Source organism: Muscardinus avellanarius (genome assembly GCF_963383645.1).
Source record: "Muscardinus avellanarius genome assembly, chromosome: 1".
NCBI classification, from domain to species: domain Eukaryota; kingdom Metazoa; phylum Chordata; class Mammalia; order Rodentia; family Gliridae; genus Muscardinus; species Muscardinus avellanarius.
Genome location: NC_137786.1, coordinates 207,864,473 through 207,891,928, shown reverse-complemented (window position 1 = coordinate 207,891,928; position 27,456 = coordinate 207,864,473). Strand labels below are relative to the sequence as shown.

General features: G+C 43.5%; 1 protein-coding gene across 3 annotated transcripts in view; it reads right to left on the bottom strand.

Moving 5' to 3' along the window:
• The window catches only part of NAT10 (N-acetyltransferase 10), a gene marked incomplete at both ends in the record, with an annotated part of 40,489 nt that extends 13,889 nt beyond the window's left edge, over window positions 1–26,600 (bottom strand). For 2 of the 3 annotated variants that reach the window (XM_080689120.1, XM_080689121.1), the window contains 14 exons: window positions 693–789; window positions 1,187–1,337; window positions 1,789–1,913; window positions 5,154–5,290; window positions 8,955–9,053; window positions 9,192–9,285; window positions 10,850–10,983; window positions 14,368–14,475; window positions 14,566–14,680; window positions 16,315–16,376; window positions 18,192–18,314; window positions 20,297–20,468; window positions 26,024–26,115; window positions 26,493–26,600. In XM_080689120.1, coding sequence (XP_080545246.1) covers window positions 693–789; window positions 1,187–1,337; window positions 1,789–1,913; window positions 5,154–5,290; window positions 8,955–9,053; window positions 9,192–9,285; window positions 10,850–10,983; window positions 14,368–14,475; window positions 14,566–14,680; window positions 16,315–16,376; window positions 18,192–18,314; window positions 20,297–20,468; window positions 26,024–26,115; window positions 26,493–26,600 — 1,617 coding nt within the window. Of the gene's footprint in view, window positions 1–692; window positions 790–1,186; window positions 1,338–1,788; window positions 1,914–5,153; window positions 5,291–8,954; window positions 9,054–9,191; window positions 9,286–10,849; window positions 10,984–14,367; window positions 14,476–14,565; window positions 14,681–16,314; window positions 16,377–18,191; window positions 18,315–20,296; window positions 20,526–26,023; window positions 26,116–26,492 lie in introns of all 3 variants that reach the window. The other variant, XM_080689119.1, reaches the window with a different exon arrangement.
• Between the last annotated feature and the right edge of the window lie 856 nt (window positions 26,601–27,456).

Genomic DNA, 27,456 nt, shown 5'->3' with positions numbered 1-27,456 from the left:
GGCTATTCATAAAAATGCTACATACTCAAAAAGTATCCTTCCTGACTTGCCCTTTAGCTTTTTAAGAGTTTCAAATATTCTAGACCCTTAGATTCAATGCTCTTAAAAAATAGCTCAGCAGTACACAGCTGGTTTCAGGCCAAACAGCACACTGAGTTACAAATATGACAGCCCTCAGTCTATCAGTTTAGTGAGTCCACAAGGAATAAAAAGAATCTTTAAAAATGAGCAAAGCCTAGGCTGGGCGTGGTGGCGCACGGAGGATCGCAGTTTGCGTACAGCCTCAGCTACTTAGTGAGACCCTCTGCAACTTAGTGAGACCCTGTTTCAAAAACAAAGAATAAAAAATAGGACAGGGGGTGTAGCTCAGAGGTCAAATGCCCTGGGTTCCATCCCCAAACCCGCAAAAAAAAAAAAAAAAAAAAAATGAGCAAAGCTTTCCACCCTTTCTAGCTCCTACTCATATAGAATTACATCCAAGAATTCCATACTGTGTACAGTTAGAAGCCTGACAGGAGCCACATGAAGTGCGCTTGGATATGTAACCCCTCTAGAAGATCACAGGAGCTCTCCAACAAGAAACTGAAGTCCCAGTGGAATAGTCACCTGAGCCACCAGGTAACAAAAGGTGGGAAAGACAGTAAAAGAGGACTGCCAAAGCTGAGGGTCATCCCAAGGTCAGGCGCAGTTACCTTGTAGTGAGAAGCCACATAGAGGGCCATAAGCCGCTGAAGAAAAACTTCAGAGGCCTTGTGGTAGCAGAAGAGGGTATCTCTATTAACATAGTAGCTGGTCTGGAGTTAAGTAAACAAAAAGAATGAAAGAGAACCCCAAATGGGATGCACTAGAATATAGATTTCCCTCAGCTTGGGAAAAGGAGCCCAGTGTCCTAAGCAGAAGCAAATTAGAGAAGAAAAGATAAGAAAATTGAGAATGTTCAACTTCTTATTAATTTTGAGACAGGATCTTGCTATGTTGCCCAAGCTGGTCCTGAACTACTAGGCTCAAGATATCCTGTGTCTCAGCTTCCCAAGTAAAGACAAGGACTAGAGACAGGTGAGACCATGCCCAGCAAGAATGTTCAACTTGTACCTCTCTCTAGAGAAATATCCTATAAGAAAAGGCCCAAACCCTTGTGATTCTGGCGCTGCCTCCTCCCTTCCACAGAAACAGACACAGAGGATACAGCTCGCAGGTCTCAGGCAAGGGGCAGCCCGAGACGATCCGAGTGATGTTGAGGCAATCCAGGCACAGCAAGTCGCTCAGCCACTTCTCCACCGCATCCCCAGGGGCGTATCGAATTGACTCCTGGAGGGAAACCTCATGCAACGTTCGCGCTGTTCCCCACAAGTGACACACATAATTAGAAACAGTTATTAAATATGCACTAAGAGAGCAAGGAAGATGTTTTATCTTAATCATGTGGTAGTCAGATACCTAACACTTGAGAACTTAAAGTGTGTGATTTTAAACTGTTTGGGTGGATGATATATAACTTACCATGATACCAATCCCACAGGACTCTCACTAAGTCAATGAAACCACACCCTGGGACATGGACAAACAAGGGTCCACCCACCAGAAGACCCAAGTCAGGCTCCTGGCTGGTGCCTATACTGCTTACTATTGCTCAGAGAAAAGTTACTTCATTTCCTGGGGACTCAACCTTTCTGATGTTAGAAAGGTTTGGTCCCTGTCCACAGGCCACAGGGAATCAAGGGTGCAGTAAGAGTCTGAGGGAACCTGCTGTGAACCGCGGGGGCCCCCCTGCCAAGGTCCCCAGGGTACCTGATGCCAATCTGGCTGTTGTCGTGGTCTTGTTCTCAGCGGTGGTGCTGACCTGGCTCTGGGCACTCTGCTGACGGAGCTGCTGGATTAGCTTCAGGGACAGTGACCGGCCAGTGCCCTCGTAACTAGGAGAAACACAAAGGCAGTCAGGCATGAGCTCCCCAATCTACTCTCTAGAAAACAATAGCCTGCCGAAACACCAGCTCCAAGGACAGCCTTGCTCATCTCTGAGCTTCCAACACAGCACACACAGGTCCAGGGGACGAGGGCAGCCCAGTGGCTTGGCTCAGAGCCATTTCGGCTTAAGTTCAATTCCTGGCACCAACTTAGTGCCCCTGGGCAAGGAATCCAATCTCTTTTAGCCTCATTCTCCAAAGGGGATTATTCTACACATTTCACAGGACTGTGATATGAACCAAAAAATAAGGACTGAAAAGATGATATAAGTAGAGCCTTCAGCATAGGGAAATTGAGACAAAGTTAGCCAACTAATGGTAGCTGCCTGAAGTAATGAACCAAGAATATTTCCTAATTAAAAAATCAAAGCAAAATAAATCCACTACCCAAGTAATTCTTTCCATTACTACTTTCACCTAAAAAGTAACATCAAACAGCAAAAAAAAAAAAAAAAAGCTAAATCATTTATAATCTGGTCACAGAACCAGTTCTTCACTTTTGAGCATTTCCCCATCTCTTTAGTTACAGCATATGTGAACAAGGGCACACATTATTCCAAGGGTTTTCCATTTCAACTGTTAGTACTACATCACTTTGTGATACTCATTATATTTAAAGACTATATAAGTACTTCCTCTTACCCAAGTACTTTTACAGAATGATCAGAGCTCTCCCAAAGAAATTCCATTTCCTTCCCTCTCTTCCTCTTTCTTCCATCTTCTTTCTTATTTGTGGTACTATGGATTGAACCCAGGAGCAATCTATGTCTGACCTGCACCCCAGCCCTATTTTAATTTTGAAGTGGTCTCCATAGGTTGCTAGGGCTAGAAATAAAGCTCAATTTGATCCCCAGCACCAGCACCACCACCAAAAAAACAACAACAAAGAAAAGAACCTCCTTAAACTTTTGTGCTTCAAAGGATGCTATCAAGAAACTGGAAAAACCCTCAAAACAGGAGAACATTTTGGAAATCATGTGTCTGATAAAGAAGGACCTCCTTATTTAGAATATCTCAGTATCACTGGTTATCAGGGGAAAGCAAATGAAAACAATAATGAGGTAACACTTCACACCCATCTAAAATGGCTATAATTAATAAGACATACAAGTATTGACAAGGATGTAGAGAAACCATAGTTCTCACACAAAACGACCTCCCCCCCATGGGCAGGGAACACATTCCAAGTTGTTCCATGAATGACTGAAACTACAGCTAGTGCTGAATCCTATATATGTATATAAAAATATGGTATATATATGGTATATATATATATATATATATACCATATATATATATATAAACACTTTTCCCCCTTATATATAACTATGATAAAACTTTAATTTACAAGTTAGGCACAATAATAGATTAATAATGACTCATAAAGCAATTAGAACAGCATGCTCTAATAAGTTATTTAAAACTTATGAATTATTTATTTCTATAATTTGCATCTAATACTGGGCCACAGTTGACCACAGGTAACTGAAACTTGATCATGGGTGTGGGGGCACCACAGTGAACTGCTGGTTTATGGGAATTTAAAATGATGCAGATACTTTGAAAGCTAGTCCTGCAATATTCCACATTTGACCAGTAATTCCATCCCTTGGTATATGTCCAAAAGAACTGAAAACACCTCCACACAAAACCTATATATGAATGTTCACAGCACCATTATTCATAATAGCCAAAAGGTAGAAATAATCCACCAGTAGATGAAGAAATAAATAAAATTGGTGTATTTATACTATGAAACATTATCCACCTACATAATGGAAAGAAATGTGGATACATCCCTCTGATAGAGGGCTAATATCTAGAATATACAAAGAATTTAAAGACTTTACACTAGGAAAAAAAACCCAATCAAGAAATGGACAACTGCATTGAATACACACTTCACAAAAGAGATACAAATGACCAAAAGATACATGAAAAAATGTTCAACAAGCCAGGCCTAATGGCCCATGCTTGTAATCCCAGCATTTGGGAGGCTGAGACAGGAGGATCGTGGTTCAAAGACAGCCTCAGCTATTTAGTGAGGCCCTTTGCAAATCACTAAGACCCTGTTTCAAAAAATAAAGGAAAAAAAATAGGACTGTGGGTGTCACTCAGAGGTAGACTGCCTCTGGGTTCCATCCCCAGTAATAATAATAATAATAAAAAGTTCAACATCATTAGCAATCAAGAGAGATGCAAATCAAAACTATACTGAGGTTCTATGTAATCCCAATCAGAATGGCAATCATAAAGAAGTCAAATATAAATGTTGGTGAGGATGTAGGGAAATAGGACTCTTCTACATTGTAGGTGGGAGTGCAAACTAGTTCAGCTTCTATGGAAATCAGTGTGAAGATTCTTAGGAAAACTGGGAATGGATCCACTATACAATCCAACTATACCACTACAGGGTATCTTTCCAAAGGGGTTGAAACCAGAGAACTACATTAATATATTCATACCAACGTTCATAGCAGCATAATTCACAACAGCCAAAATATAGAACCAACCTAGGTGTCCATCAACAGATGAATGGATTGTAAAATTATGAAAAATACACACTCTGGAATTCTACTCAGCAATAAAGAAGTACAAAATTATGACATTTGCAAGGAGACAGAAGGACCTGGAGAACGTTATGTTAAGTGAGATCAGCCAAGTATGAAAAGTGAAGGGGCATATGTTTTCTCTAATATGTGTGAGCTAGGGAGTTTCTGAGAACCAGAGGGACTCAGATAATGGAGGAGAATCTCAGTGGAGCCAAGGAGGAAGGGGAGGGGAGGAGGAAGACTGAGGTTCATGATGCTAGTATTTAATGGAAATACTACCATCTACTATGTGTATACATAAGAATATACCATTGTCAATCTGGGTACTCTGTACTGGGAGGGAGAGAAATAGGGAGGTGGGGTGCATGCACCAAGTGCTGTGTGCATGTATGTTATTGTCAATATGATTTACATTATGAGACTATAATGCACCAATAAAAGCAAAAAAATAAAATCCCTATTTGTTAATTTTTATAAAAGAAGAAAGATCATTAACAGATACGTGCTGCATGTTGTTAAAAAGAGTGTTTTGGAGAAAATTTAGAGTATATGAGTAGACAGGATCCAAGACAGCCTCAGTAAAAAATTATCAAGAGCCTAAGACAAAGAGTACCAACTCCTTCCCAAGTTGCCTTACCCGTTGATGGTGGATGCCATGAAAACGAGGTAGGGTCCAAGGAGGCCCTTCACCAACGGGAGGGGAATGGCGGCAGCTTCATCAATCACAACGAGTTCAGCCTGGCCCAGTTTCACAGCATCTGCAGGATGTATATACTGTGAGGAGGAAATATATAGATTATGAATATGGCTGCCTAATGCCACAGCTGTGAGGACTGGTGACTCATCATATATATAAATATACCTCCTGTCTTCTGTATCCTATTCCCTTCCCTTTTTTTTTTAACCCCAGCCCAAATTATTCTTTATTTTGAAACAGGATCTCACATAGTTGCTGAGTACCTCACTAAGTAGCTGAGGCTGGCTGGGAACCTGTGATCCAGTCTCAGCCTTCCCAAGTACTGGGAATACAAGCATGTGCTACCACACTCCTTCCCTCCTTTTTGCTTCTGCTTGGCAGAACAAGAATAGAATGGGCTTGGAGCCAGCTGCCTGGGTTTGAACATTTCAACTTCTGGTTATATGACTCAGGACAGGCCACTTAATCTCATAGGGCCTTGGAGTCTTCTTCTGTAAGATGGAATCCATGCTGCTTGAGGAGTAAATAATTATCCAGGTCCCTTGCCTGGCTCCTCATAAAGTTGGCAGATGTGGCTGCCTTCCCCTTCCCTCTTCTGGTTCTCCTCAGACTCAGATTAAGGCTATCTGGTACAGCTCATCCCCAGTGGTTGAGGACTCGGTTTCTCATGTTGAGTACTGGGGCACCAATCCCCCTACACTGGTGGGTAAATATCCAGACTATCCTTTTGTTTTGTTTTGGTTTTTTTACGGGTCTAGGGATGGAAGCCAGGGGCATTTGACCTCTGAGCTACACCCCCGCCCTATTTTTTATTCTTTATTTTTGAAACAGGGCCTCACTGAGTTGCAGAGGGCCTCACTAGGTAGATGAGGCTGTCCTTGAACCACGATCCTCCAGTCTGAGCCTCCTGAATGCTGGAATTACAAGCATGCGCCACCACGCCCAGCCAGACTATCCTTTTCTTAATACACACAGTCATCTGTCCTAAAGTATATACACATCCCATTCAGCTTCTTCAGGGCTTCCTGCTACTTTTCAAGTTAATAAAAGGCCAGGAACAGGAAAGGAAACTTGAATAACCAAAGATAATTCAACCCCATGAGTATTCAGTAAACTGTTAAAAACAACAAAGAAACACCTTTCACATGCAGACAGACAAAATTCAAATTGCTGTAAAGTACCCAGTACTGGTGAGGATTTAGGGAAACAAAAGGGGACTGGGCCAAGAGGACTCCAAGTTCAAGGCCAGTCTTGGCAACTTAGCAAGACCTGGTCTCGAGCTGGGCGTGGTAGCACACACGCTTATAATCCCCGTGAGGCTTAGACAGGAGGATCGCACAAGTTCGAAGCCAGCCTCAGCTACTTAGTAAGGCTCTCAGCAACTTAGTGAGACCCTGTTTCCAAATAACATATAAAACAGTCTGGGAGTATAGCCCGGAGGTAAAAGGCCCCGGGGTTCCACCCTCAGTACCACCAAAAAAAAAAAAAAAAAAAAGACCTGGTCTCAAAATAAGAAGGCCTGGGGATGTAGCTGAACTCAGTCAGTAACCCCAGACTAAACCACCAGTACCAAAAATGACCAAATTATGTTATGTGCATATACGAATATGTAAAAAAATTCCACTATTATGAATATTATAATGCACCAATTTAAAAAAAATTAAAAGAACGCTGGTATGAAGGCAAATGGGTACATAAGGAAAATTTGGCAAAATGCATTAAAACTGTAAATTTATGTACACACTAAAACCAGAAATTCTACTTCTAGAAATATAAACTAATCCTACTGTACTCATGTAGTACTTAGAAATGAACCACTCAGATCCCTAAGCTTCAACCTGAACAAATCTTGAAAACAAATTAGTGAAAAAAGTGCACTGAAGGACAAGTACAAAGTGCAGCCATTCACAGACACACAATTATATAGTAAAATATAAACACACAAACTGAAAGGAAATGTGCTCATCTCAGAACTGGAGTTATTTACAGGGAGAGACAGAAGAGAACAGGAGGTATACAAAAGGGACTTCAACTGTATCTGTGAGGTTTAAATTCTCTAAATCAAAAATGGCTTTTAAACATGAAACAAGCAAAGCCAACAGTGCTACATCATTTCTTAAATCTGGAGCACTGGGCATGTGCATTAAGTAATACTAGGCTCTGCACTTTCTTATGGGTTTGAAGTATTTTATCACAAACCATATGAACTGCTTTTCTAGAAGTTTCTGGGCCAAGGAGGGAACACCCCACTCGCTACCTTAACAGGGTCCCATGTCTTAATTCTCAAGGGTAGAAACTAAACAAGCATCTCATAAAACCATAGAAAGTAGCCACCAAGGAGATTCAACTAGCTTTAATAGTCTTCTTTTTCTCAATTTCCAGCAGGAAGAAAGAGGCCTCAGAGGAACATAGAATCTCATTAGGCCAAGTCACCTCCTCTGTGCTTATTCTCCAGTCTGGAGACAAAACAACTCTGTCTGGTAACTGCAGAGGGTATCTGATTACAAATCTGAAGAGCAAGGGCTGAGCCAGGGTGTTTCAGAAAAATGTTTGCCCTCTTGAGTTTATGTATTTTTCTTAAGTTTTAACAGGTCTCTGTATTCCCATAGCCTGGAGCCCACCCTCAACCCATACCATTATCAGTCTTTCCACCGCTCAGCTGATGAAGTCAAGTAAAAAATGGAATAAATGTATAGAATGAAGAGAATCTAGAAAGAACCCAAGCAGGAAAATTACGATTCCCAAGGTTAAAGGCATGAACAGTTGATGCTGTTTATCATCTGAACTCTAATAAAAAAGTCTATCTTGAGCCGAACATGGTAGCAAACACCTATGTTCCCAGTACTTGGGAGGCTGAGACAGAAGAGCAGGTTCAAAAACAGCTTCAACAACTTAGGCTCTCAAAAACCCAATAAGACCCTGTTTCACAACAAAAAGTAATAATGAAGAAAAAAAGGCTGAAGGTATAGCTCAGAGACAGAATGCCCCTGGGTTCAATCCCTAATACCCAAAAAACAACAACAACAAAAGGCCTATGATCTTATTGACAGACACATCCACATGCTTTGACAGGCATAAAGTTCATGGACATAAACTAGAAAGTTCACCTGGCCCACTTGGCATCCCAACCCCACTGCAGAGACAATCAATGAATCACTCCAGTAAGAGCCTAGCAGTCTCAGTCCTTTCTGTAAGCCTGTCACTTAATGCCTTTTAGAGAATTAACAAAATTGCAGCCTGTGGACAAGTGCAGGGCATTCGGGCTTACAGACACTAGAGATTTATGGAGCTTTTGGAAAAAATCCTGTTCAAAAAGAAAAATAGGCCATTGGCTAAACCACAAAGATTCACAGCACATTCTGCAAAGTTTTTTTAAATGGTGAGATTGTTATTCTAGTTACAGATGCACCATTTCAAAACCTGCAGTAACTAAGCAAAATTAAAACTCATGTCAGAACAATGATTCCTTTCACTCATCAGGATAATCTCAAACCTACTTATTCCATATTCAGGAGACAATACTATAACTTTTCTGCGGGACTACATACATCCGTTAGTTGCTTAAATGTTTTTTCTTTAGAAAAAGCTGAAAATCTGAAACATCTTTCTCATAAGATAACACTGTGAGAAGGACACACAATTATACAGTACAGACAACATTGTGAGGAAAACATCAAAGAGCCAGTTACACCAAGCAGGGGAGCGGACCCGCAGAACAGTGTCCCAAAACACAAGCCTCACCTGAATGGTCTGTCTGTGTTCTCGGAATACATTCACTCTGATCACTGCTTTGTTAAACTCAGGGTTTAGGGACTGAATGATCTCATAATCCAAGTGTTCCTGGGGGAAAAAAGTCAAATCAACGCCATGCTTTAGAAATGCATTATTAAGTTAAAAAAGAAAGAAAGTAAAACAGTCCAAAGATTCATGTGGATTTAACCCAGTACTAAATCAAAAGGAATTATCCTAATTTCCTACCTGATACTGCAAAGCATCAAATCCTTTAAATACAAACTCGAACAGGGTGTGGAGGTTATCAGGGCTTGGGGAGGTAACAAAAATATTAGAGTACCTATAGAATAAAGGAAAAGAAGACTACTTTAAAAAAAATAAAAATAAAAACCTAGAACATTTTAAAGAAAATTAAAAACAAGGAAACTTTTTTTTTTTTTTTTTTTGGTACAAGGGATTGAACTCAGGGCATTCTACCTCCAAGCCAAAACCCCAACTCTTTTTATTTTGAAACAGGGTCTTCCTAAGTTGCTGAAGCTGGCCTTGAACTTTCAACCCTCCTGCCTCAGCTTCTCAAGTTCTAGGATTACAGGCATGTGCCACTATGCCCAGCCAAGGAACCATTTTTGTTTTTTCCTGTCACACAGGTACTAACTGGAGATCATCTCCAGCAGAGTACAAAGGCAGGACACCTACTGGGGAGGAAAAGGAAAGCATCTCCAGAGCCGAGTATATTTTTCTTCCCAGAGCCAAGTATATTTTTCTTCCCAGAGCAACGAAAACACATGAACAGTGTGCAGGCAGCAAGAGTCGGCATTCAACCACCACCAACTGTGACTGCAAAGTGCTGAGAGGCACCGGGAGGACAAGTCTGTCAGTGTGCGGAGCCAGCACACTGCCCTGAGAAGAGAAATGGTCTCATGCTCATTACTCGCTGTGCTGTGAAGCTGCAGAGCTCAAATGGTGGTCAGGCCGAGGCCACAGCTGACCTCCAGGATCCTTGCTGAGGACAAAGGATGCTCAAGGCTATCAGGCAAGTGTCATGGCTGGAGCAGCAGAGGGGATGAAGGACTAGGAAACAGGAACTAAGCTCATGCCCCGGTCTGCCATCAGTGACTTGCTGGGGGATCTTGGATAAGTCACTAGAACTTGCTGGGCCTGTTCATCTACCTGGCTCGTAGAAGTGTAAGGAGCACCAAGGACAATAATGCACATAGGGGAACACAGTAAATCCTAGGTCCCTAATCACATCTGTGATGTTAGGACAGCATATTCTGTTTCCAGCTGCCTAAGTCTTCCACTTGGGGCAAAAGGAGAGAAAGTAACAATATATTCAAAGGCAGCTCCTTAGAAACAAACAAGACTTTTTTTGGAGGTACTGAGAATTCAACCCAGGGCCTCCCACATGCTAGGCACACCCACCACACAGCGCAAGAGATACATCCCAGACCTTTTTATTTTATTCTTGGGACAGGATCTTGCTAAGTTGCCCAGGTTGGTCTGGAACTTGTAGTACTCCTGCCTCAGCCTCCTGAGGAGCTAGAATTACAAGCATGCGCCACTGCGCCTGGCACAAGACCTACTAAGCAGGATCACTAAAATGCCCAACTTGTACTTTGCTCACTCAGAAGAGCTCGTCACATATATTCAGGGTTTTAAACTTTCTTACCTCCATCTCTTTGCTTTTGTGTTTGTTCAACTATAAACAGCAAATACATGTTCTTATGAACCTTTGAGTGGCCTGGGCAAACTGTTGCTGTTTCCAGGCACGTAGCCAAGACAGAAATCACATGGTGAACCGGCTCTAGAAACCAGAGTTAACAGTTTGCTGGTTTCCTGACCTGGAATCCTACATGCTATGCTGAAGAGCCCAGAGTTCCTAAAGATGGGAGTCACCCACTTACCCAAATGCCACTGCCCCAGCAATAGCCAATCCCAGGGCTGCAGATTTCCCCCGCCCTCGAGCAGCAGTGAGTGCAACAGTACTCCTCAAGGTCTTCTCGGAAATGCCTTCAATGAACTTCAAGACAGCTCTGGCCTGGGTAAAAAGAAACTTATTAGGTGAGATGTGAGATAGGCCTCCGTTTCAGCCACTTACCACTTTCCCTATGAAGAGGTTAGGCTGAAGCCAAAGCTAAACAAAAGGGAGGCAGATTTTGTGTGTGTGTGTGTGTGTGTGTGTGTGTGTGTGTGTGTGTGTGTATGTGAGAAACCCAGGGCAGCCGGGCATGGTGGTGCACTCTTGTAATCCCAGCACTTAGGAGGCTGAGACAGGAGGATCGCACAGGTTCAAAGCCAGCCTCAGCCACTGAGTGAGGCTCTCAGCAACTTAGTGAGACCCTTTTTCCCAATAAGTATAAGATAGGTCTAAGAGTATAGGCCGAGGTAGAAAGCCTCTGGGTTCCACCCTCAATATCACCAAAACAACAACAACAAAAGAAAAAGAAAAAAAAAACCCAGGGCAGCTGGGCGTGGTGGCGCACACTCGTAATCCCCGCGCTTGGGAGGGGGAGACAGGAGGATCATGCAGGTTCGAAGCCAGCCAAGCTGGCTTAAGAGACCCTGTTTCCAAATAAAAATGTATTTTAAAAAAAAGGTCTGGGAATAGAGCCCGGAGGTAGAAGGGTTTCCAAGAACCCCAGTACCACATTAAAAAAAAAAAAAAGAACAACCCAGGGCAGTCTACCTCCAAGCTATACACCCAGCCCTATTTTATTTTGAAATAAGGTCTTACTAAGTTGCTAAGAACCTTGCTAAACTGACAAGGCTGGCCAAAAGCCTGTGGATCCTCTGTCTCATGCTCCCAAGTGCTGGGATTACAGGTGTGTGCCACCATGTCCAGCTTGGGCACCTGGCTTGGGTGGCAGTTCCTAGTCCAGAAAGCAGGGCTCGGCACCTCTCTTGGTCATCTCAGCTCATTATCAGGGTTAAGTACTTCAAAGCTCTCAAGTTTCTATATCCATTCTAGACCTCTTCCCCACACACCAGGTTCACAGGTATCAGCAACTGCTTCCAGTACACTTGCACACTTATACAACAGTCATCTCAGACCTGAAACTGATGCCTAATGTTCCCTCAGACCTCCACCTACATTCTTCATCTCAGTTAACTAATTGTCTAGACCAAAAAGCATCCTCAGTGTTCTCTACCACCCCTGACACATCAGCAAATCCTGTTTGATACCTTCAAAACACAGCCCTACCAACCTTACCATCCACCTCTGCTCTGCTCAGCGCCAACTTCCCTCCACTATGACAGCTGCCACCTGATTAGTCTTCCTCATCCCGCCAGCGTCCGGAGGAAAGCCAGAAGATCTTTTATGAATAAACCTGGGGTTGCCTCAGACAGCTGTGCTTGCTGAAGAGACTACACTAAAACCCTCCACTGCCCCTTCTCTTCCAAAGTGCCACAGCCCTTCCAGCAGCTGCTGTGACATCCTTGCACCACTTCTGCCCAGCTCACCTGCTCACTGGTCCTGGAGCACCCTAGCTGGACTCTTGCCCTGGGCCTGTGCACCTGCTGGCCCTTCTGCTGAAACAGTGGCCCTCAGAGCCACAGAGCTACTTCCTTGACTCCTCAGAGGCTTCGCTCAACTCTCACCTTCCAAATGAGGCCACCCCTGACCTCAGTACCAGAACCACAGCACTCTCACCACAGTATACCCTAGCCCTCCCAGCCTTTTCTATCATGTGCAGCAGCTTCTACTACACCACCTGATGTGCTAATTTCCTCCTCACAAGGTTGCCCTTGCCCACTAGAAGGCACACTCCAAGAAGCAGGTGTCCCTTGTTAACCCCTGAGCCCATCATCTAGGAGCACCTGGTAGAGAGGGGAAGTAAGACGCCAGAGCACTGAAGGAAAGGAGCTGCCACACTCCTCGGGGCCAAAGTCGGTTCCCCAGCTGGGAAGAAGGGCTCCTGGACCAGCTGGCCTGCCCAGTGCTGAGGAGGTCATCTCATTCTCCAAGCAGTGAGATGCAAGACTAAGAAGCAGCTAAAGAAACCAGGCCTGGGCAGATGGGCAGTAGGAAGAAAAGGGGCTCCAGGTAGAAACACCCATGGGATCCAGGTGCTACTTGTCTTAACTCGGCCTTTAGTCAGTGCTGCATTTCACCCTTTTGTTTTACTTTAGACTACCTAGAAAAGTTATAAATGCTATTTAAACATAACTGGACTAAGCTGGTGTGATGGTGAACACTTGTAATCTCAGTACTTAAGAGGCCAAGGCAGAAGGATTGCAGATTCGAAGACAGCTTCAACAATTTAGTCAGACCCTGTTTCAAAATAAAAAAATAAAATGGGAGCCGGGAGTGGTGACGCACACTTGTAATTCCAGCATTTGGGAGGCTGAGACAGGAGGATCACACAGTTCATGGACAGCCTCAGCTACTTAGTGAGTCCCTTTGCAACTCAGTGTGACTCTGTTTCAGAATAAAGAATAAAAAACAGGGATGGGGGGTGGGTGTAGCTCGAAGGTAGAATGCCCCTGGGATTCCATCCCCACTACCACAAAATAAATAAATAAATAAATAAATAAATAAATAAATAAATAAATAAAATAGGCCTGGGGGTGTAGCTCAGAGGTAAAATGCAGCCTGGGTTCAATCCCCAGTACCACCAAAAAAAAAAGAAAGAAAACACACACAACTGGACTAAAAAATGTATTCTGAATAACTTTCTACAAGGAAAAAATAACATGAAAAAGACAAAAATACAATAAATAAGTCTACAAACATGAGTAGATTGGTTCACCAAAGAAAAGACAATAGAGATGACCAATAATCCAATGAAGAACCTGCCTCTCTCCTAATCCCGGGAACAAAGCAAGGATCAGATGCTTCCACATCAAACTGGTAAAGACAAGTTTAAATGCACTCATTGCAGTTAAACATCATCGACTATGCAACACCCATGTTAATACACAGTCTCTGATCCAGTGATTCCTTTTCCAGACATTTATCTTAGATAGAATGCCCAGTATGTCTCTGTGAGAATGTCCTAGAACTATTGTTTTGTGACTTCTTTTTCCCCAGGGGCCCTCAGGCTGACACTGAAATGGCATACATAACAAGGGGCCTCAAGGTCTCCTCTTACTTCTATGCAACCTGAAGCAAAACCTTAACATCATCAGAACATAACTGAGATGAAAAAAAAATTCTTTTGTGGAAAAGCACTGAGGAGATTCTTCTTGCAATATAATCCACTCATCTCCCTCAGCTCCGGCTCCCTGAACTGGCTTCCTTTGCAAATCCCAGACACACAAGATAGCCCTGCTGCTGCGCAACACACGAGGACAAGCAAGAAAAAAGGCCCCTTCCTGGGAGGGTCTGGTCTTGCCTCATCCTAAATTGGCTCCTGTTGCTCTCTGCACACTTTCACCCTTGTGCTGCTGACCCTGGGGGAAGCTCTGAACCCACATTCACCTGGTCTAGGGTCTTGCAGCAGTCCACCAACACACCCACAGGCTGGGTGTCCTGCAAGCTCTCTTTCAACTCCTGCAGCTCCAGAGCAGAAGGGCTGAGATTCTCATCCTACAAGAGAGAAGAGGAGGAAGTCTGCCACTGCCATGGGAGGTCATCACAGTCCCCCACCCACCTCCCAGGCCCCTCACCCAGACTCACGGGAGCCTGTGGAGGCAAAGCCTCGATGCTGGCTGCGTGGGAGGAGATGGGCAGGATGTTGAGCTGGTCATCAATGACGAGACACTTCTTACAGGATGCCAGAGAGAGGATAAACCTGCCGAAGAAAACCACTGTAGTGAGGTTTGGGAGGGCAAGCAAGGTACACAAGAAGGCAGAAGAAGAGTGGCTGTTCTTGAAGAAAATCACTCAGCCCCACATGTCTCTAAGAAAGCCAGAGAAAGAAAAAATTGAGCCAGAGAGCAGGGAGGTGATCCAAAGCCTCCTCTACTAGGCACCTGTACACACTTTACATTGGCAATCAAGAAAACTCAAGAACCCCAAGATCCCTACTATAGACAACCACCTTGCAAGCTCACCAAACCCCTAAACCAAGTCATATGTGGTCATCAAACACACACACACAAATAAATTTACTTCCTGTCACAAAGAAGAAAACATAAAGAAGAGCTCCCTGAGGATATACAACACAAAATTGCTAGCATATAGGAAAACATGACTTGCTATACAATTCAAACATCCTCCAGGTGACACGAAAAGGGCCTCTCCCACTCTCCCATTACTCTTACAGGTTTCTGTTCTGTCCCACAGCATACACCTATGCCTTCTATCCTTCCCATTCTACTGAGCCTGAGCATGAAGGGTTGTCAAGATCAGAAAGGCCCCTGGGTTAACTAAGGCCTAAACCTAAGAACGAAACCTAAACCAAGTTCCTAAACCTAAGAACTACTAACATTTTGGACCAGATAATTGTTTTTAGCAACATCCCTGGCTTAGATACACTAGATGCCAGAAGTATCCTCCCCCATCACCCCAAAATCACAACAGTCAAAATGTCTCCCAACACTGCCAAATGTCCCTAGGAGGCAAAATCATTCTAGCTGAGAACCACCAATCTAGGCCAAAGTTTCTGAAGATTTCATAGGCTGTTAGCCCTAAAAAAGTGCTTGATGGTAAAATAAATTTGGGAATGAGGAATAATCAATTAAACAGGTCCCAAATGCTTCCAGACCTTTCAGTGGCTACAACAGGTTAATATGACTCATGGGGACTGAGGGGGAGGGATAACTGGGGATTGAACACAGAGGTATTCCACATCTGAGCTATATCCACAACCCTTTTTTATTTTTTGTTTTGAAAGAGAGTCCTGCTAGGTTGCTAGAAGTCTTGCTACATTGCTGAGGCTGTCGCCAAACTTGTGATCCTCTGTCGTGGCCTCCCAAGTACTAGAATTACAGGCATGCAACACCATGCCCAGTGAATATGCCTCTTGATAAGAAAAAAAGTGTAAGCATTTCCCAGACTTATCTGGCTAGAAAGGCTTCTCATCATAAAAAACTAGTGTGTATGGAACACCTTTTGGGAAATAATGATCCAGATAAATCAGCCCTTTGAAAGATGAGTAAGCTAAGAGCCAGTCAGGCAGAGGGACTTGGTTAAGGTCATCAAGCCAGTAAGAGCCAGCAGCAAGACGGGATCCAGGTGTTCTGGCAGGCTGGCTATAGTCCTGCACATCCACTTGTGTCTTCTCCTGAGTCCTCAACCCCGTGCCCCTTTCACTGTGTCCAGGGAGTTCTGCAGCCGCAGCTGCTATCAAGAATCTCACTGCTTTGGAAGCCTGTTGTACCTCCCTGATACAAATGCTTTCAGTTGGGTCTGAAATAAAAATACTTCTCTCACCATAGTTCCCCCAACAACTGTACAGAACTGAGAAATGCTGTACAGACTTACCTCTCATTAAATCTCCCCACAACATCCTGATGAGCCTCAGTCCTGTACCTGGAATGCACATCCTAGGAAAGCAAGGTACCATCCATTAGCAAAGTTATGCAGCGTGGCGAGGCTCAGCTGTCCAAATACAAAGCTCCAGCAAAAGAGAATAATCGATCCCGCTCTTTGCTGGAACTAGGATCAGACACAAAATGCAGTATTTCTTATCCCAGTAATTTTCTCCTCACCTGACTTTTGACATTTTCCCCATTTTAGTCAGCACCCTAACTCAATAAAATGTACATGTAACTAGCACAGCAAACATGCTGAGTACACCCTGGTGAATACATCCTAACCCCTGTTCTCCAGGTGCTTATAGTTCCATGGTTGGAGGAAGATGAAGGAGCAAATAAATTCAGTTGGCAAATGCCACAGATAAAATATAGTGCAGTGGTAGTGAATGAGAAGAACCTATTTACAAGGGGTAGTGAGGAAATGCCTTCCATCGATACTTAGCTGAGGATGGAAGGTCAAGCAGGCAGCCATGTAAAAAGGAGAGAACAACAAAATGGATGTTATCAGTCATTCATTCATTTGCAAATATCTAGCAAGTGCTTTCAACATGCTGGACACTCCTCTAAGAAAACTAAATCCCTGCTCCCATGTACAGGAAGACAGATGAAAAACAAATATATACCTTCAGGTAAATGTCAAGCGCTTTGAAGAAAAAGAAGTGACAGGTGGAGCCACCTACTCTAGACAGGGTATAAAGAAAAGCCAAGCTGATACCAAGATACTGCAGCAAGGATTTGAATGCAGTGTGGATGAGTCATGTGGATATACACTGTGGATATCCACGCGAACACAATTCAGAGGGAAGAGCAAGTGCAAGGCCCTATGGTGAAAGTACGCTGGTAGGTCCGAAGAGGCCAGAGGGGTTGCAGTGGCAAATGACAACAGGGGTGGTAGTGACAGGAAATAGCTCAAGATTTGAGAAAATCCACCTTCCCAGAAAAATAGAGCTCACGAACCCCGAGGCCAATCCCAACATCACTCCTGAGCCACTGAGCCAAGGGCATGACTTAAAGCCTGCCTCAGAACACCAATGGTGCAACACTGATGGGGTCAAAGGCCAGCTCTGCATCAGCTGAGACAGCTCCACTCTTCACCAGAGTGGCTTGGTTTAGGGAAGACATCACCTCTCTCAGTCCAAATTCTCACCAGAGTAGAGCTGGCAAATGAGGTTATCTTTTGTTATCCATTAGAAAATAAGAGCCAGTGAGAATACTGCCCATGGTCCCACTTGGGTAAAACATAAAAATTCAGGCCTTGGCATGGCCCTTTGTAGAATATCATTCCAGAAAACTTAATTACATAAAAGCTGCATCACATCTGAATCTCATGGGTATAAATTTGAAATGCCCAAAAACAAATGTAAAATTCAGAGATTCTCATGTATACTCGGAGCACCCATGATTCATCTGCAGTGACTTTTTCATTATGTGAGTCAGAGGGCTTTCAACTTGTGCCGATCACTCACCAAAGATGCCCCACCAGAAATCTGTAAAGACACTGGACCACAGCAAAAACACCAGACTGATTTAAACCCCCATAAATTAAGTTAAAAACCAGATTCTAAGCCGGGAATGGTGGTGTACATTTGTAATCCCAGCATTCAGGAGACTGAGACAGGAGGATTGTGGTTCGCGAACAGCCTCAGCTACTTAGTGAGGCCCTCTGCAATTCAGTGAGACCCTGTTTCAAAATAAAGAATAAAAAATAGGGCTGAGGGTGTAGCTCAGAGGTAGAATGCCCCTGGGTTCCACCCCCAACACCACACACACACACACACACACACACACACACACACAAGAAAACCACAACAAATAGATTCTTACCATGGTCATTGTGTATAACTGCCTGAGTGAGTTCATGGTCCGTAGGAGGATAACCACCAGTCCACCGCCTTCCACTGTTTCTACAGTCCTAGCCAGCAAGTTTGGAGTTAAGGCTTCAAAGTCCTAGAAGAAGAAAACCTTAGAAAAGGCTGGTGATGCAAACAGCACCAGCCAAGGGCCAGCCAAGCAAAAGGAGGGCTTCGTTCAGAGTACATACCCAAGACCACACCTCCCACGCAACTCACCGAGAAGCATGCACACACACACACATATAAACACTCTTACAACTTAACAGGGGCACCACAGAAGAGAACTCAGCCCTTTGGTAGACCTGGTTTTATATGTCAAGGATGTTTCTAATAATCTCCAGTAAAATTCTACTTGGAAACAAGCTTCAAAACTTCATTTGATTCACACTCTTATTTTAGAAACATCTTATTATTTTATTTTTTATTTTTGTGGTGCTGGGGATTGAACCCAGGGGCATTCTACCTCTGAGCTACACCCCCAGCCCTATTTTTTATTCTGTGTGTGTGTGTGGTACTGGGGGTGGAAACCAGGGGCTTTTCTACCTCTGGGCTATATTCCCAGACCTATTTTATTTGGAAACATCATCTCACTAAGGTTGTTGAGAGCCTCACTAAGTAGCTAAGGCTGACTTCAAACCTGTGCGATCTCCTGTCTCAGCCTACCAAGAACTGGGATTATAATCATGTGCCATCATAAACTGGCCATTTTTATTCTTTATTTTGAAACAGGGTCTCACTGAGTTGCAAAGGGCCTAAGTAGCTGAAGCTGTCCACGAACCGCAATCTTCCTGTCTCAGCCTCCCAAATGCTGGGATTACAAGCATGCGCCACCACTCGCAGTTTAGAAACATCGTATTACATTCCTTTTCTGACATGTTTACAGCTCAAACCTGTTTGACAAAACTCAACTGCAGCACGCGAGAGAGCTACTGCTGGAGGAGCCAGCCCTGCAGCCTGTAATGGCTGGGAGCGCCACAGTCCCTGACGATTAGCGCTATGGCAAAGGGAGTCTGGAGAAAGATGCTCTCTTTCTGGCTTCCAAGGTGGGATTCAAGCCAGCAGTGTATAAGACAACCCAATGGGATGCAGAAAGAGAAAAATGGGAACTTCTATTATTGATTCCCCTTCTTTGTTTCTTAATTTATATTTTCTTAGATGATTTTTAATTTACATAATCATAATCATAGAATAATAAAATACATATAAGATATGAATTTGCGAATAAACTTTTTCTTTTTTTGTTGTTGGAAGGGAAGAGTCACAGATAACAAAATACCTAAGACTAAGCCAGGTGGTGGCGCACATTTGTAATCCCAGCATTCGGGAGGCTGAGACAGGAGGACGGTGGTTCGTGGACAGCCTCAGCTACTACTTTGTAAAGCCCTTTGCAACTCAGTGAGACCCTGTTTCAAAATAAAGAATAAAAAAATAGGACTGGGTGTCTAGCTTGGAGGTAGAATGCCCCTGGGTTGTATCTCAGTACCACACACACACATACCCGAAGACTAAAACAAAGACCACCAGAACTGAAAACAAAGAAAAATGGGAAACTTAGCACATTAACTTGCCTGACCAAAAAAAAAAAAACACTACATCAGTGGAGAAATTCACCAAGCAGTTCCGAGGGGAAGTGAGGGGTCTTCTAGGGCTAAGGTTATGCTACTCAAGTACTCAGGAGAGGACACGAGGTGATGCATATGCCTGTACACAGCTGGTGAAACAAGTCCACTGCTCCTGGGTCAGCAGTCTTCAGTGAGTGCACGGGGTGGGGGTGGGGGTGGGGTTCACTCAAAGTTCCCAGTGCTAGCTTCTCCAGCTTTAGCTTGAGGCCACTTAGCTGTGCATCACTCTACAATTTGGTGTCTCTAGCTGCTGAGTTAAGCAGAAAGGTCTTTTTTCACATGGGGTGAGTGATCCGGCTATCTTTGCAAAGTGGACAACAGCCTTCTACTACTAATGCTTGGTGTGCAGGAGTAGGGGATGACCTGGGAATTCTGTCTTCTACGTACCCATTCTCAGTGGGGAAGCAGGCAGCCTAAGCACACATCTAGGCCCAGGCTGGAGGAAGTCACCCACCTGGAGGACACACATGCCGAAGGTATTGCCCAGGATCTTGTGGGTCTCATTATAGTAGCAGTAGCGAATGTTTGTGGCTGCCACAAAGAGTTCAAAGGGGTCATCTTGTTTTATGTTCAAGGTCCCATTCTTTATTTTCTTCTGCAGCTGTCGCATTCTCTTCTTCCGGTGACTGAAATCATCCCCATCCCCACCCCGTAAGAGACAATTAACCACAGAGGCCAAAGAGGTGGGAACAGAGAGGTTCAATTCAGTGAGCCTCACACCTCCAGAGCTGCTTGGAAAGTGGGAGCTGACGCCCTCACTTTATGGAGGGAGGGAGAGAGGCACTGGGGCAGAGTGACTGAGGCAGGCTTTGCAGTAAGCAGGTGACAGGTCCTGTGTGAACTATTCCCCTGGCTCGAAGTGACCTTACATGTGTAAAAGGAGTAGCTAAACCTCACATTTGGCCAAAGCTAGAGCTTGAAACCAAACCTAGGTGGTCTCATTACCTTAGTCTCAAACCAATGCTTTGACTACACTGCTGTTCCCCAGAGGGCCTGGGAAACTTAGGGTGATGGTGGGTTGGTTACAATATTCGTTTTCCTAGATGAATTCACTCACTTCCTTGCCAGGGTGGGATCATGTCCTCAAGGGCAGCGCTTATCTAAGACAACAATGATACAGGGTACAGGGACTGCAATGCAAGCTGTACAGTCCTCAGAAATCCCTGAACTGTCTTTGTCCTTTAATGCCGACTGAGCCAGGCACAGTGACACACACACCTCTTATCCCTGTATTTGGGAGTCTGAGACGGGAGGATCACAGGCTAGAGGCCAGCCTTAGCAACTTAGCAAGACCCTCAACAATTCAGGGCTTGGGGTGTAACTTAGAGGTAGAATGCCCCTGGGTTCAATCCCCAGAACCAAAACAAACAAAAGGCCCTGAACCTCCAACTGCTGTTTACCTTTCCTTTACAGAGGGTTCCAGAATGGTGGCTGTACCTGATTAGAATTTTACCATAGTTCTGTAATTTAGTAGCTAATACCTAGGCCCTTTTCCCTGCAGGCCTCCCCTTCCTCTGTGAATGGAGGCATCTGGGGAGGTGATCTCCACAGCTCCTTCTGGCTCATGTCTCAAGCCCAAGACTAAGAAGGAAGCACCAGCTTGAACATGTTGTTCTGCCAGATCAAGACAGAGAGGGATGGGAGAGCTACAAGAGACACAGTTTTAAAGACCACGTGGGTTAAGTTTGAAAGGCAAATCTGCCCAGAAAAACGTGAACTGCCTGATTTCACACCCATCACACATTTACCAAAAGAACAATGCTGAGAATCAGAGGCCCTCAAAATAAGCCTTATTCTCAACTTATATTAAAAAGTCAAGCAGGATATGGTGGCAATGTCTATAATACCAGTACTTGGGAGGCTGAGACAGGAAGGATCACAGGTTCATGAACAGCTTCACCAAATAGTAAAACAAAAAAATAGGGATGGGGTATGGCTCAGAGAAAGAATGCCCCTGGGTTCCATCCCCGGTACTGAAAAAAAAAAAAAAGGCTGGGGTGTAGCTTCAGTGGTAGAACACACACTTGACATGCACAAGTCCCTGGCTTCAATCACTAGCACTCAAATAAAGAGGTAAGCAAACATGCTACTCTATGAGTCTAAACAACAAAACAGCAATTACGGTTTATAACTATACACCGGTGATATACACTATACACTAAGTGTATATACTTATATACACTAAGTGCTAACAATATCTATCCACGGTAAGATTATAGTTTGTTTGGTGTGGTGCTAGGGACTGAACCCAGAGCTTCTAGCACTGAGCTACATTCCCAGGCCTTTTTGTTTTGGAACAGGAATATCCAAGTTACCACATGCTGGGCTAAAGCCTGTGATCATCCCATCTCAACCTCCCTGGGATTGCAGGTGTGGACCACCTCGCCCAGCTATGCTTGCTTGCTTCTTTCTTTCTTTCTTTCTTTCTTTCTTTCTTTCTTTCTTTCTTTCTTTCTTTCTCTCTCTCTCTTTTGTGTGTGTTACTGGGGATAAAACCCAGGTGCATTCTACTTCTGAGCTACACTCCCAGCCCATTTTTATTCTTTATTTTGAAACAGGGTCTCACTGAGTTGCAAAGGGCCTCAATAAGGAGCTGAGGGAGGCTGTTCTCAAACTGCAATCCTCCTGTCTCAGTCTCCCAAATGCTTGGGATTACAAACATGCCAGTAAGACTTTAATAACTTTTTTTTTGGTAGTACTGGAGATTGAACTCAGAGGCATTCTACTTTTGAGCTACACTCCTACTCCAATTTTATTTCTTGTTTGGAAACAGAGACTCACTAGGTTGATGAGATTCTCATTACTTGCTGAGGCTGTCCTCAAATGTGTCATCTTCCTGTCTCAGCCTCCCAAGTACTGACATTACAAGCATGTACAACCACACCCAGCTTGTAATTTTTATAAAGGCCAAATTATTTACTGAAAATCTTGTTTCTTTTAGGCAAAAGCAGGTTTTTTGGTTTTTGGTTTTTTTCCGGTACTGGGGATGGAACCTGGGGGCATTCAACCTCTGAGCTACACCCTCAGCCCTATTTTTTAGTCTTTATTTTGAAACAGGGTCTCATTGAGTTGCAAAGGGCCTCACTAAGTAGCTGAGGCTGTCTGCAAACAGCGATCTTCCTGTCTCAGCCTCCCAAATGCTGGGATTACAAGTGTGCGCAACCATGCCCGGCTAAAATCAGGTTTCTTTAAAAATAATTTTATAATCTGTTAACAATAAACTCAACTCAATAAATATTAACTACCTACCACAAATATACTAGAGGATTTCTTTCTTTTTTTTTTTTTTTTTTGAGGTACTGGGGATAGAACCCAGGGGCATTCTACCTCCGAGCTACACTCCCAGCCCTATTTTTTAGTCTTTATTTTGAAACAGGGTCTCATTGAGTTGCAAAGGGCCTCACTAAGTAGCTGAGGCTGTCTGCAAACAGCGATCTTCCTGTCTCAGCCTCCCAAATGCTGGGATTACAAGTGTGCGCAACCATGCCCGGCTAAAATCAGGTTTCTTTAAAATAATTTTATAATCTGTTAACAATAAACTCAACTCAATAAATATTAACTACCTACCACAAATATACTAGAGGATTTCTTTCTTTCTTTTTTTTTTTTTTGAGGTACTGGGGATAGAACCCAGGGGCATTCTACCTCCGAGCTACACTCCCAGCCCTATTTTTTAGTCTTTATTTTGAAACAGGGTCTCATTGAGTTGCAAAGGGCCTCACTAAGTAGCTGAGGCTGTCTGCAAACAGCGATCTTCCTGTCTCAGCCTCCCAAATGCTGGGATTACAAGTGTGCGCAACCATGCCTGGCTAAAATCAGGTTTCTTTAAAATAATTTTATAATCTGTTAACAATAAACTCAACTCAATAAATATTAACTACCTACCACAAATATACTAGAGGATTTCTTTTTTTTTTTTTTTTTGAGGTACTGGGATAGAACCCAGGGGCATTCTACCTCCCAGCTACACCCCCAGCCCTATTTTTTAGTCTTTATTTTGAAACAGGGTCTCATTGATTTGCAAAGGGCCGCACTAAGTAGCTGAGGCTATCCGCACACCGCAATCCTCCTGTCTCAGCCTCCCAAGTGCTGGGATTACAAGTGTGCAGCTACCACGCCTGGCTTAGGGCATTTCTAAGAAAATAAAAATGTAAGACTCCTAATTGAGCTAATCACCTAGTTTAAAAAAAATGTTAAGTCATAGCATGTAAGTGACATGCTTACATCCCAAGGTATGAGCATCAGTGGCACACAGTATAAGGAGAACAAGCACTGAGGACAGCAGAACCCAGTGTGACTGGGCTCAGAAAAGGCTCACGAAGGAGCCACTGTCAGGAGTGCACCGGGCTGCCTGGCAAAGGAGACAGCATGAGCTGAGAGTGGGTTTGCCACAGCCTGGAACAGGCAGAGGCAGAACGTGAGAGGCAACAACGAAGATGAGCATTCTGGGGAGAAAGGACCAGAAAGAGGCCCAAGGGCAGACCGTACGTGCTAACAGGATTTAAGGGAGGAGACAAAATCACGGGGAAGTGCAGAGCTCAGGAAGGCGGTCCAAGTAAGCATACAGAGGGCAGAAAGAGAAGAGTACTTCTGAGATGACCAGAGAATGGGTGTTCTGAAAGAAACAGCACTGCCCACTCCACCCCAAACTCCTTCAAAACAGAGCTGTGGAAAGAGCTGCCAGGTTCCTACTATGTGACCACACCATCACTATGTAATGCTCCATCTTGTGGGAATAGTTCCACAGGAATTTTGGGAGAAATCTTAAATTCCATATGAATGGATCTGAAACATCAAACTCAACTGCTGTTTCTGCCAAGGAGTCAGGAGAAAAGAAAGCTGATCTGCGGTGAGAAAGCAGGGTACATATGTGCAGAAATGAAAAGCTGAGCATGAACGGGAAGCAGAGACACTCTGGCCCTAAATCGCCCCTGAGCAGACTTAAACCTTAACCCCTGAGCTTCCTGAACCATCCCGAATACTCCGTCACATTCCCTTGCTGCTTAAGTGTGTTTGGGTTGGAGTTCTGCTGTTTACAGCTAGAAGTCTTGACTGGCATGGCTTCAGAAAATAAGAAAATAAATGTCAAACAACAGGTAAGTAGTAGACCAAGGGCTCTGAAAAGGAGGAAAGAGATGGAGAAAAGGTGTTGCATCAGGTAGCAGGTCTCTGAGGATATCTACAAACACATTTTGGTCACAATGATCAAAGCAGAAGCCAGAGAGCAAAGAGGGTAGCTAGGAAACACAAAAGACTGTTTTAGGGTATATGGTGGCAAAACTGAGAGCAAGTCCTAGCCTGAAGGATACAGCTAAGTATGTAGCTAATCGTTTTCTGAGAATGGGGAAAACTGAGTATATTTACAGGAAAAAGGAGGAAGTGTGGAGCTGGGATATAACTCAGTAGCTCAGTAGTAGAGAACTTGCCTAGCACGCATGAGGCACTTGTTTCTATCCCAGCACTGTGAAAAAATAAAAATAAAATATTAGACATTTTGGTTGGGCATGGTGGCACATGCTTATAATCCCAGTATTTGGGAGGATGAGAAAAAAGGATTGCAGGTTTGAGGCTGGCCTCAGCAACATAGTGAAAACCCTTAGCAACTTAACAAGACCCTTTTCCAATATAAAAAGTAAAAAGGGCTGAGTATATAGCTCAGAGGTAGAATGCACCTGAGTCCAATTTCCAGTGAGAGAGAGGGGTGGGGGGGAGAGAGAAAATGGGAAGCCAGCCAAAAAAAAAAAAAAAAAAAATCAATAAAGGTCCTGAAAAAGAGAAGATCCAGAGTAGACAAAGAGATTTGTCTTGAACATTAAATGAGGCACCTCCCCTTCTGTAGAAGAAAAAAGGAGAGTGTAAAAGATGGAATACTTTTGAAGTAGGGAAAAGCCATTTAATGACTTATACTAGGTAGGCTTGATCAGCTTAAAAAAAAAACAAGAGAAGCAGAAAGCAAGGTACTGGCTAAGCATATTTCAAAGCATACAAAAATGATTTAAAATTTCTTGCCAGGAATGAAGAAAGGATATCCACTCTATTTTTTTTCTCCAATTAAGAATGTCCTCAGAAATGGCATCTCTACTAAAGATCTCTGAAAAACTATGTCAAAGAATTGTTTTCTGGCATTTAACTAATAATCGGGAAACATAAGTGGAATGGGACACCCATGAGCCAAACTTACCTGCTAAACCCCAGTTCCTTCTTATAACACCACAGGACTGAAGGCCGAGCCTTCACAGTTGCTTTGGACAACATGTGATGAAGTATTACCACCTGTCAAAGAAAAATGTCAGAACCTCAGGGCCAAAGGACACCACAGACACTGCCTAGCCCACAACCTCCTTTGAAAGATGCAGAAACTAAACTGATGGCCAGGGAAGGGAGGTCAGGTGGGAAGTAGAAGCTAAGTTGCATACACTTAACCTTAAGGTCAATTCAGCACCCTGAGCCTCAGAATATTGGCTTGTCTGCTATCGCATCTAAATACAGAGAATTTACCAATTCCAGAAGATGAACAAAGGCTCCCAACAGGCACCTTAGCAGCCAAAGGGATCTTAATGCTATTTATGTTGGAACCCTAAGGGGACTATAACATATTGTCTCTTGTGAGAGAACACAAAGTAACTCAGAAAGTATTTACCACGTCTTACCTGATCTTTTCCTCGATCCCCAACAACAACAAAGAGAGACCTTTGCCGCTCTGCTACCCCATTCTCAATAAGAATCCGGATCCGGTTATCCACCTTCTTCCGATGCATGATGAAAGAATATCACTAAAAGAGAAAGGAAATATAACTGGAGAAAACGCCAGATTTGGGATAAGGAGCACTAACTAGGGTTGTGTAGACACATTTATTAATATCAACTTAATCCTTTAACAGTTCCATAGAGAAGACATCGACCTAGTTTCAAAATCAGGAAATCAAGGCCAAGGAGTTGAAGAAAATATTCCTTCAGTATGGGAAGTCAACATAAAACCATAATTCACACCTCTATCAAGGAGTTTAGGAAATCAGGACTCAAGTGTTCAAAATAGTAGAAGCATGACCCATTGTGTAAGTAATTGTTAACACCACACCATCTTATCACCCCACAAAAATCAATCAATAACTAATTATTGGTGGTTGCTTTTTATCCTAGCTACTCTGGGAGCCCCAGAAGAAGTACCAAAACTCTTGACCTTATGCCCTCATTCTCCCTGAAGGGGTCTTTGAAAGAAAGAATTGAGTGACAACCACATACGTTCACTATGTACAGAAGGCAGTTTTCAGAAACTATCTGAAGATATGGCTATAGATGCTTACTAGAGGATAGCATGGCAGATAAAGTATGACACTATTTCAATGCACATTTGTAAAAGAGATTTGAAAGGAAGAAAAATAAAAGACTAGAAGGCCAAGATGCAAAGTAGTTTTTTGTTTGTTTGTTTTTGTGGTACTGCAGATGAAACCCAGGGGCATTCTACCTTTGAGCTACAACCCTAGCCCTATTTATTATTCTTTATGTTGAAACAAGGTCTCACCACTGAGTTACAAAGGGCTTTGCTAAGTAGCTGAAGTTGTCTGTGAACTGTGATCCTCCTGTCTCAGCCTCCCAAATGGGCCACAAAGCCAA